This window comes from Solenopsis invicta, chromosome 6, assembly GCF_016802725.1.
Source record: "Solenopsis invicta isolate M01_SB chromosome 6, UNIL_Sinv_3.0, whole genome shotgun sequence".
NCBI classification, from domain to species: domain Eukaryota; kingdom Metazoa; phylum Arthropoda; class Insecta; order Hymenoptera; family Formicidae; genus Solenopsis; species Solenopsis invicta.
Window position 1 is genome coordinate 6925001 of NC_052669.1, and position 17788 is coordinate 6942788.

The 17788-nt window shown below is 37.2% G+C and overlaps 4 protein-coding genes across 4 annotated transcripts; all 4 read right to left on the bottom strand.

Annotated features, from left to right (window-relative positions):
* Nucleotides 1–1373: 1373 nt before the first annotated feature.
* On the bottom strand, nucleotides 1374–5658 carry LOC105194223. The gene is made up of 2 exons (XM_026136341.2): nucleotides 4742–5658; nucleotides 1374–2226 (listed from the first exon to the last, which is right to left on the bottom strand). Exons 1-2 carry the CDS (start codon nucleotides 5058–5060, stop codon nucleotides 1889–1891), a joined length of 657 nt encoding a protein of 218 aa, XP_025992126.1. The 5' UTR covers nucleotides 5061–5658; the 3' UTR covers nucleotides 1374–1888.
* Nucleotides 5659–7280: 1622 nt separating this feature from the next.
* Nucleotides 7281–8983, bottom strand: LOC105194224 (protein lethal(3)malignant blood neoplasm 1). The gene is made up of 5 exons (XM_026136356.2): nucleotides 8852–8983; nucleotides 8657–8783; nucleotides 8399–8530; nucleotides 8116–8307; nucleotides 7281–8038 (listed from the first exon to the last, which is right to left on the bottom strand). Exons 1-5 carry the CDS (start codon nucleotides 8864–8866, stop codon nucleotides 7677–7679), a joined length of 828 nt encoding a protein of 275 aa, XP_025992141.2. The 5' UTR covers nucleotides 8867–8983; the 3' UTR covers nucleotides 7281–7676.
* A 561-nt stretch (nucleotides 8984–9544) lies between these two features.
* On the bottom strand, nucleotides 9545–12971 carry LOC105194226. Its single transcript, XM_026136340.2, has 4 exons — nucleotides 12334–12971; nucleotides 11889–12125; nucleotides 11725–11816; nucleotides 9545–11648 (listed from the first exon to the last, which is right to left on the bottom strand). Exons 2-4 carry the CDS (start codon nucleotides 12088–12090, stop codon nucleotides 11439–11441), a joined length of 504 nt encoding a protein of 167 aa, XP_025992125.1. The 5' UTR covers nucleotides 12091–12125; nucleotides 12334–12971; the 3' UTR covers nucleotides 9545–11438.
* A 297-nt stretch (nucleotides 12972–13268) lies between these two features.
* Nucleotides 13269–17766, bottom strand: LOC105194227. Its single transcript, XM_011159049.3, has 3 exons — nucleotides 15106–17766; nucleotides 14644–14787; nucleotides 13269–14154 (listed from the first exon to the last, which is right to left on the bottom strand). Exons 1-3 carry the CDS (start codon nucleotides 15332–15334, stop codon nucleotides 13952–13954), a joined length of 576 nt encoding a protein of 191 aa, XP_011157351.1. The 5' UTR covers nucleotides 15335–17766; the 3' UTR covers nucleotides 13269–13951.
* Between the last annotated feature and the right edge of the window lie 22 nt (nucleotides 17767–17788).

The following is a 17788-nucleotide window of genomic DNA, read 5'->3' on the forward strand; positions in this document are numbered from 1 at the left end:
TCAGAGAGAGATCCTTCTTCTGAGAAAGGATTATTTCTAAAAGGAACCAGGTGCGTTGAATCGTCTATGAGGGTCCTGAGGAGACGTGCAGCTTGAAGGCTGGATATAAATTACGCGTCAAGCGGACAAAAACGTGCCGAAATTCTTACGTGATGGTCGATTCAAATTTCTGGCTTCGTAATTCTTCGAGCTCACGGACTTGTCGTCTATATACCGTAGTTACCTATTTTACCCCCAAACCCGCGACACGTTAGTCTCAATCCGCGATTGGCTGCGTTCCAATCGAAGCTTCGACGACGGGACGTCTTTCACGCAAATTTGATCGTCGAAATTCGAGGGCAGTCCCGGCCTTACCTTTGCTAAGGCCACGTCGCGAACGGCGATTTCTTCGGGATGTGAATACTTAATAGTAGCAAAGAGATAAATGTATTCCATTATGAAATCGCACCTGCTTTTGGTAATCGATGATATGCGTAAAAAGATTCTCATGTTGGTAATGTGATCTTTTTCTAGAAAAAGCAATAGAGTCTCTCTTCAATGGAATTTCTACGAAAAAATATGGCCTTGCATTTTTATTAATCAAGTCAATGAGTACAAGATAATATTAAAAAATATGTAAATTGAGGCAAAATCTTATTATCACTAGCGTTAAGTTTAAGAGAAAAGTAAACAATTTCACGTCTAATTTCGTTTTTTTCTTTAATATAATTAAATTTTCAGTAATTGTCTTGTATTATTTCAGACGTGTAATTTTCTTCTCTCGTCTCCTTTTAATTTTTATCTCAATTTTTATCTCAAATTTGCGTACAGGTAGCTTTTCCTTATTCTTTATTTTAAGATTTCTAAAAAAAAGATCTGATACATATTTATTTCATAAGAAATTTCTTTCCGCGGTTTATGGCACATCGACGCGCTGCAATCGTTGCACAAATCTCGCGCGTTTATCATTGAAACGATCGGTAGCAAGGTGAACACCCCGAAAGTATCGCCGCTCCTTAAGGATTCCAGTCGCATTGTCCGTCGTGCTATGACGAGGAATACAAAGATTTCAGGATGGTCCACTGGTGCGACTGAAGAAGGTCGTGCGATTCGTGCATCGGAACCGTCAAAGTTTCTCTCTGAAACGACGGCGACGTGACGATTTTTCATCTTCCTTCAGCGATCAACGTAACATCTGCAATCGTGTCTTAAAAAAACCCACTTAAAAAAAAAATTGTATACTCGTATAATTTATTATCAAAAATTTTAGTACGTACATACATGATTTTGTAGAAATTAATTAATAGCTATTACAAATTATTATCATCTCTTATAAAGAAATATTTTTTTAAAGAAATGTATAAGTTTTCTATTATTATTACATATATTTGTATTATAATAAATATTTAGAGAGAGAGCAAGAGCATTAAATTTAGGACTATAAGATTCTAAGTTTGCTGAGTCACGATACGAGTAATAGCACGTTCCTTTAATTAAAATAGTTGGTCCTAAGAAATTTTCTCGTGGCGAGATATAGAACAGGTACTCGTAAGTAACTTTGGTATGACTTATAAGGCGATTAAGGAGAACTATTTTTATATATGATAATTGGAGGTCAGAGTAGAAATTTGCAATCATCCGTCATTAATTAAAGTGAAACTCAGGATGATCGTGTAACATATGCCGGCGCACACGATGCAACGAACTAAATATATAATAAATAAATACTATACAATAAAATGTCGCAAATATTTCCTGACTTTCGGACTAAAACTGTTAACTGTAAAATTAATAAAGGACGATAGAGACGGTAATCATTTGGCGACGGAATTTTCGTCATTGTTCAGTTCTTTCTTGACTTCTCTCGCAAAATGATCGTCCCCTCGGTTAGATTTATCCAATCTCGATGTCAGTTCGTCGGTACGTAACCTCGGTACGCGATTTCCTGAGGCGTCTCGTTCGACGATCTTCCCCAGTAGCCGTGATCGTCGTGATCGTAGTGATGCTGGTGCTGCGCGTGCTCGTAGTAGATAACTTTGGAAGGGTGATTCTTCTTGATCTCTATCCAGAACCTGGCGGCGTTCAGTATCAACGAGATAATGGCAATGATGAAGAACTTGAATTGGAAGTGCGTGCTTATCAGCTGCAGCAATAGGCTGAGTTTCGCTTTCAGCAGCATCGCCAGTCCCAGAAGTTTCTGTAGATGCTTCAACTTTTTCTTACTGAACTTCTTCTTGCGCGCCTCTTCTAAAAAAAAAAAAAAATGTTACGTATTCCGTTACATTGTACAAATTATTTTTTATGGCAAGTTTAGGACAAGAAGTAATTGTAGAACGCGAGAACGTGGTGGATAATTGCAACCGAAAACGAATAGGAAAAGGAAAGCGTCAGACATAATAGCCTTTTATAGAGATGCGATCGTGGGACTTTGGTGAAAAGTTGCTTTAAATATTCACGATGTAGATTGATCTTAATCGTGGCATGCAATCTGGCAAACGTAACACGAGGATCTCCATGCAAGTTGACCCACAAACCTTAACCCGGAGTGTATTTCGTCTGGCTTGCGCGCCACGTAATCGTCCGCAACCGGTACAACTTTCTTAAAAAAGAGTCACGCGGATCGCTTTCGCGACCGAATTTTCTCACAGTAGAGAAAAATGTCTCTTCCGCGTCCTGCAACGGTCAAGATATCCGCAGAATATATCAAGCGAGATGTTGCCATTGATATCTAGTTCTACTCTTGCCCGTCGGCGAAATGTTAAATCGATATGAATCGTCGCGAATTAGCGTAATGCCCGTCAAATTATTCAATTTGTCGTCGGCAATTTACGTCGGAAGTACCACACAGTTTTTGTACGCTCCAAAAGATAACGAAGATAATATTCCCGGTACCGTTATCGTTCATCAACCTAAAGTTTTTTTCTTTTTCTTTCGTTTTTTAGTAAGTCCGACGATTGATCGATCTCGTTAGAGAAACGATCCTAATACAATCGAGTGACGTTCCGTCGGTTCTGCAAATTTAAAATTTTCATTCGCAGACCGATGTTCCTTTTTTTTTTCGCCGTCCTATGATGTCTGTTGACTTTTGCTGGAAAAAATAGCCCAGAAAATGGCGAGTGATGCGATCGGTACCGTTACCGTCGATTTGCCTAAGCCGTGGCATTAAATTAACGTAAGCTACTTTACAACGTCGGCGACACGCGCACACGAGCACAATTGCGTGCAAAACATTTAAACGGCTCGCTAGTGACCCATACGGGAACTTTGTGGGCCCGATCGCGCGTTAACTTGCGGTTTGCCTTGTCTCTCCGTGACGTTAACTATAATGTTTATGTTTCCATTGACACCCGATCGGCGGAAAGTCCGTTCACATTTATGATCGCAATGCACGCTTCCCGAATCCGTGAAACTCGCTCGCCTTGCCGGTGCGATTTACTTTCTCGCTCTCGCATTGATTTAAAATACGTACAGTTGAACGTCGTTCATTCATAGATCCCATTCATAATTACTGTTGATAGTACTTTCTTTTTTATCGCCTCTGTTTCCGATACTATAATTCATAGCTGTCATTTTTTGTATGCTATTTATGTAACGTTATCGTGTAATGTGGCATACAGCGTCGGAGTAATAACTTAAGAAGTTAAATAATAAAATTAAAAAATTAATAATTTTTAACATAACTTGAGTAATTTTAAATGAATTAATTTTTAACTGTAACTAGTTATTTTTAAAACACATAAACTTCAATTTTTTTCCCAAAGTTAAAAATTTACCTAAGTAAAAAAAAGAATTGTGTTAAAGAGAAAAAAGTACATTTTAATATAAAAAAACTTTCTGTTATTTTATATAAACTTAATTTACAAATAAAATATTAAATTATTATTTGAAGATTTATATTGTAAATATTTTGTTATTTGGAGTAATCTAATTTTAAAAAATTACGATACTTCTAATTTAAGATTTTTCAAAATTAATTTTTAATTTAAGATAATTTAATTTTTTTTTAAATTGAGTCAGTTTTTTGTTCATGTAACTGAAGTAATTTTTCAAGTCATTTACTTTAACTTGGGTTTAAAATAGTATTAACTTATCCAACCCTGACATTACATTATGATGTTAAAATCCGTAAATGAAAAAGTTTATTATCGCTGATAAAATTTACATCAAATTTTTTTTTCACGTGCGTTTTCTTATTTTATTTGAGTATTGATTATAATGACACGGTTTCGGGACAACTAAGAAAATAAGGTGCGTTACGGCGAAGAAAATCGGCATGGTAATTTTCAGTGCACTCAGATGAACTGACTTCCTGTCGTTTCATCTCCAATGAAGGAGCCGGTTACGAGTTCGGAAAGAGTTAACCGACTTTGTTCAACAGTGCCTCTCTTGAGAAGCGCGAAGGAAGATACGATGTGCGTGGACGACCTTACACTCGTTCCACGTGCCGTCTCATCGCGATTAGAAATCTGTATTGCAAATCGTCGATCTCGATCTGCGACAGCTTAATTACGCTGCTGACACACTATTTCAGTGATGCCTTGTTTGTACGAAAGTTAGCGAAGAGTCTGTATTATTTTTAGAACAATAAGTGAAGAATTGAATGTCATTACACAGACATTGTGGCAGGAAGAGTAAGAAAATTCGAAATAATTGATCGAATGGAAAGGAAGCGACAATAAAAAAATAAATATGTGTCATGAAGAATTAGAAGACATTGAAAGTTATCTCTTTAGTATAATGATATTCGATTTCTAATTTTCACCTATATTGTCATTCCGAGAACCGTCTCCCTCGACGATTTCTTCTGCGCCGTTCTGCAGGTCATCAACGACTTCAGCAACGATATTGCCAGCCTGTTCAACCACCACGCTCATCGGAATCTCACTCTTCTTCCCGGTAACTTCCAACTCGATCCGGTCCAGGTCACGGGCCAGTCGTTTCCTGAGGCAATTCCCAGCGTTGTCCGTGAATATACACTCCAGGATACTTGTGCCATCCTCATTTGGCTTGTTCTCCGTTACCGCGCAATGGACGTGCAGAACGAGTCCGAGGACCAGGAAAACTGGCGTGGCTATTCTCATGGTTACCCGTCTTCTTCACCAAATTTGTCGATCCTCACCGTTTGGTTCGAAGCGCACCGTTAACACCAATTGAAAATCGCGCGACGGCTTTCCCGATAGCTGGTTACCGCGCCTATCACCCTGTCGTACGCCGTTCTTTTTCCCTCTGAACTTGACCGTCAACCGTGGCCTTGGACCGCGTGTCACAGACTCGAAGTGGTTGTGAAGCGTGCGTGGTCGAACATATATGAGACCGGTGTCCCTTCCAACTCAACTTCCGCCAATAGTGGGTTTGGTTTCAGGTGAGCTTCGCGGGTAATACCCCTCCACCGTGGTGGGCCTTCGTGGGCGCCACAACGAAACGCGCGACGTCGCTCCAGCGGGACTACGGGTTCGCGAATTATTAAACGGGAATGAGCTCGTAGAGTGGGAAATCACACCTCTACACAAAGTGGCACTAATACATAGCAAATGATTCATGGAACGGCAACGAAATCGTGGCAACTTTCATTCTCGTTATCATATGTCGCAAAAGTTGCATTTCTCTCTTATTTTCGTATTCTATCTAACTCGTATCTTTTAATATTCATCATCCCGCTTTCATTTTTTTTTTTTAACCTAAAAGTAGTACAAGTGAGAAGGATAAAAAAATGTACACGTGTACGGTAGATTCGTTAAATAGAAAAAATATACATGGTAATTTTAAACGTTTTTTTTCTTTAAACGATCAAAAAATGAATAAAATATCGGATTATGTAGAGTGTAGCGATTTTAAAGTAGTCACGAGCGACTTGGCACACGTGTTTAACAGTACATGGACCGACGATAAAAATTCCGTTTGATCGACTATACATTAACCCAATTCCGGCTTTCATTGTTTCAAGAATGAAGAAGATGAAGAATATTAAATCGTAGTAAAATCGTTATTTTTAGAGAAACACCTAAAGTATGCGTTCAATACGTTTCAAATATTTCTAATATTCATTATCTCTCCGACGTTTATTATCTCTCTACATTCTTTAAAGCGAGATCTCACTGAAAAAAATTTTGGGATAAGAACTCAGCCACTCTTTCAAGAAGTGGTTGAATTTTCGTTATTTAAAATGAAATTCCACTTTAGAGAATTTACAGAGAACGTTCCGCGTATTCTCATCACGTTTTGATTTATCACATTTAATTATCTCGCGTACGGTGATACGCTGTTTGTTTAAGTCTACCTTGCCTAGAGGCCTTTCACTGAGCAAGATTGAAATATTACTTAAACGTACGTTCAATTACCATAAGACTGGTAATCTGCATTTCAGGAGTTCAGAGCCTCGTATTCGCGCGCCGAGCACGTGTGAGCACAACTCGACTGTCACAACACGTCTCAATGGGTTTTTTTGTGCCCGTTAATTAACACAATACCGAAACGCGTAGCCGTCGGTTTCGTGAACTATGGCATCAATCACCTGGGAATTTTTGCCTTGCCTTTCACCATACGTATAATGATTATATTCGCCCTTTCCGCATTTTGCTCGCGTCGCCGTTTAATCATCAATTACACACGATGTAACAGGCGTTGTGACGCGCGAATATCATTATACGATAAGTCGCGTACACGTTAGATCGTGTGGAACCTGTCATAATGAAACGAAATACGGCATGAGGGTCTGCTCGCGCAGCAATAATTTAGTACGTTTATTTTTAAGTTTCGATTTTTCTCTTTTTTTTTTCTTTTTCGAAGAGAAGTATCCCCCATGCAATGTCTACATGCGTAACTCGAACAAAAGGATAACCGCAAACTGATTGTGAGTGTAACCATGCTTTGTAGAACAGAAATGCTAATATCGTGAGCTTTAACTATCGTTACCGTTATCTCATTACTATTTATGTGACAGTTTTATCACGTATTTTCTATCTTCAAAGATGAATTTCGAGTCATTCTAATAATAATTTCTGAAACATCTGGTCGATGTAAGTACCGAATACTTGACCCAACAACGAGCATAAACAATACATTTATTATTACATTTGTGTAACTGGGAGTATGGAGCATTAGTTAGTTTCTTTGTAAAAAATTTTAAAAATATGTAAATTTAATGATATATCTTTGCAAATTAATCCGACTAATTTTATTGGTCCACCTACATTTTTGCTTTCGCACCGTTTTCAAACCTGTTAGAAATTTAGAAAAGGATCACAACCCATTTTTTAATACTCGGCAAAGGTTTCATTTTGCATAAATCGAGAGAAATCGCATAAATTAAAAAAAAAATTTATTATAATATTTTTGTCATTTATCTCAAATGTAACTTAATCTAAATTATATTTTTATAAGTGCATATAAAAAAGGCCACGTCCAGGAGATAATTGAAAAACAATGAACGACGTTACATTTTCAAAAAGAAATTATTTTAAAGGAGAATATTAAAATATATATTTGTATTTTATAGCAAATTATTTTTCTCCCACCAAATTGTTTATTTTTTTTTGTTTAAAGCGTAGTAAATTATTTCGTTTTTAACGATGATAAACTTTAAAAAATCGAAAATTGCAAATCTCTAGACTTGGCATACGTTACTTAAATAAGTGTTAGCATATATTCTGTAATAATTCTTGATTAGAGTAAAATCGGCATTACGGAAAATCGCAAGTTTACAACCAGTACCAACGAAACGAGTATCCTTTGAGAGCGGACTCTTTGTTAGCCGCGTTCGTCTGCGGAATCAACGTGATGTTGGGCTGGTGCCCGAATTCGTTGGACAGATACCTCACCTGCGTGTCGGTACCGTTTTCGTTTTGAGATCGATAGCTACCATCCTTCCTTCCGTTGCGATAACCGTCCTCGTGATGGCCGTGCGACGTTATCGTATAGTTAAACTGATAGTACAAATCATCGTTCACTTTATCTTCTTCGGACAGCAACTTCTTCGCATTCCGTACCATGCTTTTAGTGACATCTTCCTTCTTGATAATCTTGTTTTTCTCCTCTGAGATATTCTTGGCAGGCAAGTTAGCTGCAAAGTTAAGAAGAGCGGAAAAATTTCTAGTTCTCCAGTTACTTTAGTCACTGTGAATTCCTCTGTCGCACTACCTGATAATATCTTCATCCGCTTCAATATCGGCTCCTTTCTCTGCGGCGGTATTTCCGTGGCTGGCTTTGGTTTCGGCCGATCGTCCTCTTGCTTTATTGGTATTTTACAGCCGCCGCAGGCCCTCATCACGGCTTCGATTAATTTCTTCGCCGCTTCCGGCCTATCCTTGAATATCTCTTGCGCGTCCTTCACTTGTTAAGTCAAGACGAAACATTCAGAGACGTATCGAGAAACCGAGACACGTAAAATTTAGGGTTAACGTTTTAATAATAAGCAACTCACAACTCGTTATTTTCCGGCTCCTCTGTCTCGTGATAATAAAATCCCCATTCTTGTCGGTCTTGTAGCCAGTCTCGTGATAAACACCATCGGCCGTGATAAAGCCGTATTCCCCGGTAATGATCCCATCGGCGTCTCGACGAAGGAAATGGACAAGAACGTCAAACGTTTAAATCGCATTATTTGACGAGAATTATTCGACTAATTAATTTACAATAACGAGACTCTCGCTCGACACTTTTTTCTTCGATCGCTATATACCTTTCTTCTCAAATCTGTGTTGAAAATCGACGATGTTGAAGGAGAACTGGTAGGGCCTGATATCGTCGGCGGCGGCCGCGATCAGGTAGCACAGCAGGCACAAAAGATCGCACCATCTCCTCTGCAACTGAAAATCGTGGCTGCTTTATCTATCGTGATAACGAATATTTTCCTTCGCCGGCCTTGGGTCCTCACCACGAAGGACGACATCCCGCGGTGATCCCTGCGGCTTCGAGTACGCGCGACTGAATGATGGCACGAGCGAATCCTCCGTGCTTGTAGCGGTGATGTAATAAGCGAGAAAAATGTTCTCGTCTTCTCCGCAAATTATCTGTGAAACGATCCGTCGACGAGAGAGAAGAGGAAAACGTGAAAGGGGACAAGAAGGAAAAATCGGGAGGCCTTTGACGTTTTTCTTAGTGCATAGACGCTTTCACACATTTTGCATACTTGGCTGGTAGATAATTGCGCGGGAATCATTAATGGTCATAGATCCTCGTGGATCGAACGTGCCGTGTTGATAGATTGCATTCCGCGCTGTAAGATTTGCTATCTATGACATAATATTGAATCTTATCAACGACGTTCTTGAGAGAGTTACAAACGACACAAATAAGTGGAAAAAGTGGCAAATATTTATTTAGATTCTTAGTGTAAATCATTCGGTGAAACACAGTAAGCTTTTTTTTATTATTTTTATTTAAATTTTCAATTTTCTCAGATATTCCATTTTGCTTTTTGTCTTAAAAATTAAACCTAACATTACAATATATTGATTAACATTAATATTTATTAACAAAAGTGTTGAGATCTCCTTTAACAGAATGTATAAAATTTAAATAATAAAATTAACACAGGTTAATTTATTATTTAAATTTTATTAACAATTGTATCGAAATTAATTCAAATTTGCTGCGCAGGATTAATTTGAATTATTGTTGACAGATGATTTTAAGAGACAGGATAGTGCTTTTTTTTCTAACGGACAAGCTCGAGAAGAGGCGACATTTACATTGATCATGATAAGCCTGTATATATTAGATGACCTTTCGTTTTATTTTCTTACTCTTAACGCTGTCGGATCGATGGTGGTTTCTTGTTAAGAAACGAACGCTCTTAGGTGTGCTGGACGACGCAGGATTATAATAAATTAATGCGCATAGGTCAGCTAATCGAACACTGTGAATAATGTCAGCAGAATCCTGCAATTTTTAACACCATTGTGTGAATAAGCGTACGACATATTCTAGGAAAATCTTGTTACAGCTGATTACCGTTGATTAGCTTCACTTGATTAAAATAAATTGTTGGGAATATCGTGAAAGACCTCGCGATAGGACGTACAAAGATTATCTTAATGGGAAAATGTCTTGCTCATTTTTGGGTGCTTCTATGTAAATGGAACAGAACGGTAAAAATAGGAATGCCAAGGCCTTTCGCAGACGATTCCTCTCAATTCGGAAACTGCGTCTCGAAAATCTCATTTAAATACGCGACGCACTGGACTTGACAAGATTAGAAATCGCACGATCATCGAAAGTGGCACCGTTATAACCGTCTGGTCATGGTGAGCTACAATCTTGGAAACGCAGCCCTGACGTCGAGTAGTTAGAACTGCGCGACACAATCAGAGACGTGTAGGGAGTGTCAACTCTCGCCATTAATGTCGAAGTAGCGAGAGAAAATTCTCTTTGTTTTTCGTAGTTTTCGTAACAATCTAAAAATGCACATTAGACAGATATTAATACTTTTCCAGTCGTAAGACTGGAACTTCGTGTCCAATAATAAAATATTTCTTCAGCTTAACGTATTCGTCAAACGTTCGACTTTTCCGGTCCAATCTGGAACAGGTTGGAATTAGAAACTTTGTTATGCGGAATATCGAATTGCTTCGCGAATCGGCGAAAGAGATCTAAATTCCTCCACGTAATCGCATGTTTACGAGATTCAAGCAGGCCGCGATGAGCGAACGTTTAATTCTTATTTGTCGGGTACGCGCGGTGCATCATGCATTTTGTAGTGCAGAAAACGGCATGCCGATCTGAATTGTGTTGCGAACTATCGATTTAGGAACAGCGCGCGGCGATGCTCGCGGCATACCAATAGTACTCGCGGAAGGTGGGTTTCTAGCACGTATACGCATCACGAATATCGACGTCTCGAAGATTTACTTCGTCATTGACGAAACCTCCGAATATTTGCTCTACAATTAGTCTGTATGTCCTTCTTGTTCGCGCACGGGAACTCCATGCGCGGTTCCGTTACGGGATTTTTTCTTCGTGATCAATGAGAAACACGTTGTAAATCTAATTTCGATTTCGATGTCGAATTTAACGAGAGAGAAAACCTGAATGAATATGTCTGCACGCGAATGTGAGAATCTGGACCAAACTGCCGTTATGTGAAGGCCCGAAGTGGGTCAGCCGACATCTTGATATCGGCACTCCGCTTAATAGGAAGCAAAACGCGAACAGTACGCAGCCGAGAGACCAATAATATATTTTCTCGGATACTAAGAATAGCATTTCTCATAAATAAAACAAAAAAAAAAAATATATATATATGTAACATTTGAAAAGTGATTTAATTTATGTAAAAACACGTAAATAATTTTAAAACTTAATAAATTAATTTTGCATTACGCACGTTGCGATCTCTATATCACAGGTGTTCTTCGTATAATACTTTCGAATGTGTCGCTTGTCGGAAAACCGTAGCCGCAGCTGGCTAGATCTGCATCACGAGAATATATTGTTCTAATTGTCACACTCGTTCGCGTATTTCATCTACCGAACCATTCGTCCTCGACGTTGTCGGGATAGCCGTGGCTATAGTGTTTGTGATAATGCGGTTGATGGACCACCACTACATCCGAGTTCTGGGAGCTCTTTATCAAATTGTAGATCATTATTGCGATAGCTAGTTGCGCCACCATGATACTCCTTAACAGTGATATTTTGATTGTCGCTATGGCGCCCGGTAAAGAGAGTATCTACAAAAAAAAATGACAGGTTTTATCATTCCTTCAAGTGGGAAATGCTAACGAGAACAATAAACACACGATAAACCTGCATAATAAATGGCGTCATCATCATCATAAATCCTAGTCTCTGTAAAGGATTCTGCTTCTCCTTTTTCTTTCTTGCCTGTACTTCCGTCTCTGAGAAGAAGAGAAATCTTAATCTTCCTCTTCAAAGGTAAAGTGCGAGGGTAAATAATATACTGTCAATACCTTGCAGTAAATCTTGAACTCTCACATGAATATTGATCTCGTCCAAGAAAAACTTGATTCCCGGAAAGATTTTTAAACTTTGGCTTTTACTAAAGCTGATTTGGGAATTGTTCGACCTCTCCTCAGCTCGAATTGATAATAGTTTTGACGACGTTACTAGCCAGACGATAATATTGCAAACAAAGAACTTCGACCCATTCATGTCCTCGATTTTACAGTTTTTTTTTTTATTGCTGACTGAAATATACGTATTGAGAATCATTTATTTTCTTTCAGAATAAAAGATATATCTCTGACGATTATATTCATCATATTTATTCACAGTGTTAAAGTAAACTCACAAAATAAAGAATCCATACATTCTTCATAAATATCTCTACGTACAATTAATAAATTTGATGAATCAAGATTTATAGCTCTCATTCCTAAATTACTTTAAACTTACTTCACACGTAAATATATTATTTTGTCTCGTGAAAAAACACGTGATCATATGATGCTAGATCCACACTCATGTAACTTTCACAATAATCCATCTATCCACTATTACTAATTCAATCCGATGTGTTACCAGCGATATTCCTCGCGATTTGATCACAGCTAATTAAATATTTCAATTGAACATATCACAAAAGTGCTAAATTTATTTAAAGACTTTTAATTGTGCGATTTTCTTTCACGCACTGTGCAACGCGTCGTGCTCCTATTAGCTTGCCATGTAGACTGCACTGAGTTACGCGAGGCACAGAGATATTTTACTTTTATCAGATACCCCACGCCAGGTTAAGCTTGGAAAACTGGGTCTCGTTTACCGGAGAATGCTATTTACTCCGGAACAGACTTTATACATATAGTAATGCGACTGCGCTTGCTCAGTGATTCGCTACACTGACTGCGTCAATGAATATTAATTTTAGAAATCGGTAAAAGAAATTCCATAATAATCGTATTTCCGATAATATTTAAATTCGATTTTTGCCGAAGTGTAAATTATTTTATTGACTTAGACAAAGTAAATAAAACATGAATGAATAGAAAATGTACGTGTGAAGTATTAACAAATGTATACATGTTTGAAAGTAATTATATATGTGTATATATATACATATATATATATATATATATATATATATATATAAATTATAAATATACAATAAAAATTATGAGAAGTATTACGTTGTTATGTAAAATACATCCTTATTAATAACATGAGGTATATGTGTAGTTAATACTTAAATATAAATTCTTTTTGTACGAAGAAATGTAGTTCTATACATTACACATACTTCTTATTATGTAAACAAAATTAATATTTTCTATAATAGATTCTATACGATTCTTATTTGGTGCAGATATAGATATTACATTTTTTCTTTTCAATTCGTCTTGCCATGTGCATAAGACATTATCATCTCTTACGTATTTTAAAGGTGCGTAGCGTGGCACATCTCACATGTGTAACAAATGTTATAATAATTTATCAATAAATAATTACATATTTATTGCGTTATAAAAACGCTACTTGTATTTCCTTCAGTAAAGGAACTTTGTGATTGTTTATACTCTGCGATCTTATAATTCTTACTTATAATTATAATTATAATTATAATTATATGTAATGTAAATAATATAATTATAATATAATTATAATTATTATTATAAGTTTGGGAAATTCCTTTGGTATCTTGTACAAATTTAATTTGCAACAAAATATGCGGAGAAATCGGTTAGTATGTCACAGCATAATTTACCTCTAATACGTTACAATCTATTCGTTATTGGTATTTTAAATCTTATTTTTTGCACGAATAAGCGCTACCAATAAATAGCATCTGATGCAGGAAATACAGACATTGTAAATATTAATATCTACAGCCATAATGAGGACTTAACATCATCAGAATAAATTAATGGATACGAGGAAACGAAGATTATCTCTAAAATTCTATAAATAATGTGGCTTCTGTTGACTACGACTATCACGTTTCATCATGACCTTCTTTTCGTTAACAGCTTTTCAATAAAAATCTCTTGATCGAAATAACATGCAATTTATATGATTTTTATCCTTTATAATATGGGTAATATTGGTCCTCCGCGGGACCACTCGCCTCCCAGTTTTGGTATATTTGTGGGTGCATGTGTGGCAAAGTACTATGAACATGCACGTGAACTGGTTGCGGTGAGGGCCAAGGCTGCGGTGTGTGCCATCCGGAATGAAATTTCGCCAGAAAGGTGCTAAGTTTAAGTACCAGCACCATGAGGCCTGCAAATAAAACGCACAATGAGACTTCGGTTTCGTGTTCAAACAAGTCTTAAATTTTACGGGAAAAAATTTTAAAAAGAATGAAAAAACTTAATACATTTTAAAACAACAAATTTAACAAATAGATAAATTAAAAAAAACCGATTTTTGAAAAGTTGTAATAAAAAGTTTTTTGATTACAAATATCAATGAATATTTTTATTTCATTCGTTATGTTGAATAATAAAGATAAATAAATTATTGATAAAATAAACAATGAAAAATTTGTTTAAGTAAAATATTATATGAATAATAAAAAATACTTGGACAAGTAAAATATTTTACATGAAAATACAAAGCTTATTTGAATACTGATCTTACATGCCAGTAAATGGGTCAGTAATGTCACCTAATCATGTATGCAGGTTACGCCGCAAGACAACTACAAGACCGTTATACATTTGTGCGGGTGACACTTTTCACTGTCTGTACAAAAGTAATGATGCTTACCAATAAGAAGTCCTTTCGCTGAGATCGCTGTTATCACCATTAACATAGTCATCATTACTCCCATTTTGTACATCATCGGCATCAGCATGAATTGAAGTCTTTTTCCAGGTCCTCCAAAAGTGCGAAACTCCGTAAGTTCAATTTCTAATAAATAAATATCGATATCAATAATAATAATAATAATAAGTATCAGTATCAATAATAATAAATATCAATATTAATCATAATAAGTATCAATATCAATATAATTAACATTATACACAATCCTTATTGATACATATTGTAATTTTTTAATAATTGTATAGATTTTCTTTTTAATAATTAATATAATCGCTTCAGTAAAAAAAAATTAATATTTAAAACATACTATCGAAAAATAACTTTTTCTACTTTAATTTTTCTAAGTTATATATAAAAACTTTTTATTATTATAATAGACGTAAAAATCGAATTGTTGCCTACCTTGAACTGGTTTGCTTCCGAATGCGTTAACCAGGATACTTCGAAGACCATCGACGTCTGGATTCAGCGGCGCTGGTTTCGAAATCAACTCCAGTTTTGTAGTATTACATCGCGCGATTTTGTTACTGTCCCTTGAAAATTTGACGTTCGCGGCACTCGTTGCATGCACTTTTTTCGTAAATGCAGCTGCCAATAGCACATACGCCAGGATCCGGCCAATCGGCTTCATTCTCAGACCGGTTTACCACCACCCGGACTCATCGACACTGACGATCCTTTTTCTTTCGACCAACCTTTTTCACTCTGTCTTCTCTTGGACCTCCTATGTGAGACTACACGAAATACGTGTTATTCGGACCCGCACAAGCAACCGTATGATTTCCCTCCAACCAACCGAGCGGTTCGAACTCGAAAGAGAATTGCCGGCTCGCTGCGCGCCGCCTTTCTGCGCACCTCTTTCGAATTCCTCGTTGGTACCGATTTTACAAACATCTCGTAGGATCCGGAAAACGACCCGAATTCTAATATTAGAAAGCATTCTTTTGATATATCACATCTATCATGATAAAATTACAGCGACAAGATCCGTCGTAATTCACAAGTGCTTGGAAAACTTGGAAATCTTTCTGATGACTAATGATAATAAAAATTTATGCAAAATTTTTTAAAATATTTAATTAATTAAATTTCATTTCTTAGCACATTTTTTAAAATTTAAAATATGTTACACCTTTTAAAATAAAAGTTTTAGAAATAATCCATACCTGCCGTCTTTCACTTTTTACGTCACATCACATCACTGCCACGGTCATCGTGCAACGACCGTTCACGCGTGGCCATCACCTTGAAGAGGAGTGGCTGAACCAAAGAGTAGTTGGAACGCATTGCTCCACAATTTTCCGATGAAATTCTCCGCGATACGTACACGCGCTCACGCACTTGTATAATTCTTATTCAAGAAATATTTTACTGTACGGAATTCATTTGCGTACAGTATGTAGACACATTTTTTTAAACTAGTTTTCTCCAATACACCTTATTCTTCTTAGATACTGCCGCGTCAATCACCTAAACGCACAGCATCAGCTGACACTTACATGCACAATGTTGCCGCAAATAGGTGTTCTTAACGAATGATGCACAGCGCTTCCAACTAACTTAACAGCTGCTGACTGACCTCATAACGAGACATTACAAGTAACATTATGCTTCATAAAATTCATTAACGGTCTGGCGTCGGTAAGTAGCTCATAGGAAAGTCATGGTCGATGATCGACGTAGTTTACCTCGATACGCTTGTTCTGAAGCCGACAGATATTGCTTCATCTACAGCTAGTTACGTTCTTTTCAATACCATCTTGGAATAATGTATAAAATAAAAGAAAAAACCGTGTAAGATTGTTATCAAGAAATTTGTTCTTCATATCTCTTTCTTGCATCTGTAGGAAAAAAACATTAATAATGTATGGAAATATCTGACGATAAAATTGCTAACGAGAGTAGAATCGCACGAAACGACGCCGAAGCAGTAAAATAGCATTAAACGTTGTGGACGCACCGTAAGCAAGGCAGACGGTAAAGAAAGGCAATACAGGTTTATTGCATCGTCTTTGCGCAGTGAATCCAGTACGGAAGGAGCGAAGAGAAGGAAGAAGTAGGGAGCATCGTGCCGACCATCTTGGAAAATAAAATTCACTGTAAAAATGCATTACTCTCCGTTCCCCACCCCAGAGAATGCTTCCCCCCTTTCTCCTGGCCATTCCTGCGAGTCTCGATTCCTTCAAGGACTAAAAATTCGACCCTTTACACAGGCGCGAGCAGAGACTGCGCGAGCAAGACTGCATTAAATACGAATGCGAAACCTGATCTTTATTAATGCAACGCGTTTAGATCTACGGATTACTATTTCCTTTGCTACTGTCAATTTTCTCTTAAGAACTATGTTCATTGGTCATTCATCGCTAATTAATTTTTTTTTGCATAGTAATCATCGTATCAGCCGTGAACTTTTTCCTTTTTAAGAAAACGTCTGTGATCTCTTATCGATAGTAATCAAAATATATATTTAGACGAGACAGACGATAAGACATTTCTTTCCCCAGTTGAATATGAGCTATTATCAACAATAATTTTCTCGTAATGGTAAACAGCTTACAATCGACATCTATTATATAAATTTTCTGTTGTATAAATTTTTATGAAAATGAAGTGTGAGAGATTCATAGGAGACGCCAAAAGTATTTAATTATGTCCTGGCTTTATATTTTATACTCTATTTCTCGGTACGTCCGATGGCGTGTATATAAATCGACTTTCGCGCTGCAGAAATATATAAGCCGTGCACTTAGCTAAGTTTATGGCGTTCCTCATTCTTTTTTCCTAATGTATTGCTTTTTGTACTGAGAGTGCTTGTAAACCATAATTGTCAAACGATCGGGGTAAATAAACTCCCTCAGCTTCGTGACAAGTAAGTCGTAAACATGATAACGCTCGAACGGTACGGCTTATTTGTACGATTAATTGCGGTAAGGAAATTGCGTGTCGGGATAAATCAAGTGACCGATGCACCTGATGCCATTGCCATTTCCGCGCAGGAAACGCAACCGGTCGGCCACGGCGAACTCGTTAGCTAAGCTCGTTACCCCGCAACCCCGAAGTAGGCGCGTAGAGGGGCACCGCAAAA

Excerpts from the sequence above, each read along its gene's own strand:
- LOC105194226 (XM_026136340.2), bottom strand. The coding sequence starts at position 12,090 with ATGAATGGGTCGAAGTTCTTTGTTTGCAATATTATCGTCTGGCTAGTA. Across the intron at positions 11,817-11,888 it reads AGTTCAAGATTTACTGCAAG|AGACGGAAGTACAGGCAAGA; the intron begins GTATTGACAGTA and ends TCTTCTTCTCAG. Across the intron at positions 11,649-11,724 it reads TGACGCCATTTATTATGCAG|ATACTCTCTTTACCGGGCGC; the intron begins GTTTATCGTGTG and ends TTTTTTTTGTAG.
- LOC105194223 (XM_026136341.2), bottom strand. The coding sequence starts at position 5,060 with ATGAGAATAGCCACGCCAGTTTTCCTGGTCCTCGGACTCGTTCTGCAC. Across the intron at positions 2,227-4,741 it reads TTCTCGGAATGACAATATAG|AAGAGGCGCGCAAGAAGAAG; the intron begins GTGAAAATTAGA and ends TTTTTTTTTTAG.
- LOC105194224 (XM_026136356.2), bottom strand. Across the intron at positions 8,531-8,656 it reads ACACAGATTTGAGAAGAAAG|ACGCCGATGGGATCATTACC; the intron begins GTATATAGCGAT and ends TCCTTCGTCGAG. Across the intron at positions 8,039-8,115 it reads GCGGATGAAGATATTATCAG|CTAACTTGCCTGCCAAGAAT; the intron begins GTAGTGCGACAG and ends TTAACTTTGCAG.
- LOC105194227 (XM_011159049.3), bottom strand. The coding sequence starts at position 15,334 with ATGAAGCCGATTGGCCGGATCCTGGCGTATGTGCTATTGGCAGCTGCA. Across the intron at positions 14,788-15,105 it reads CGGAAGCAAACCAGTTCAAG|AAATTGAACTTACGGAGTTT; the intron begins GTAGGCAACAAT and ends TTTATTTATTAG. Across the intron at positions 14,155-14,643 it reads AGCGAAAGGACTTCTTATTG|GCCTCATGGTGCTGGTACTT; the intron begins GTAAGCATCATT and ends TTTTATTTGCAG.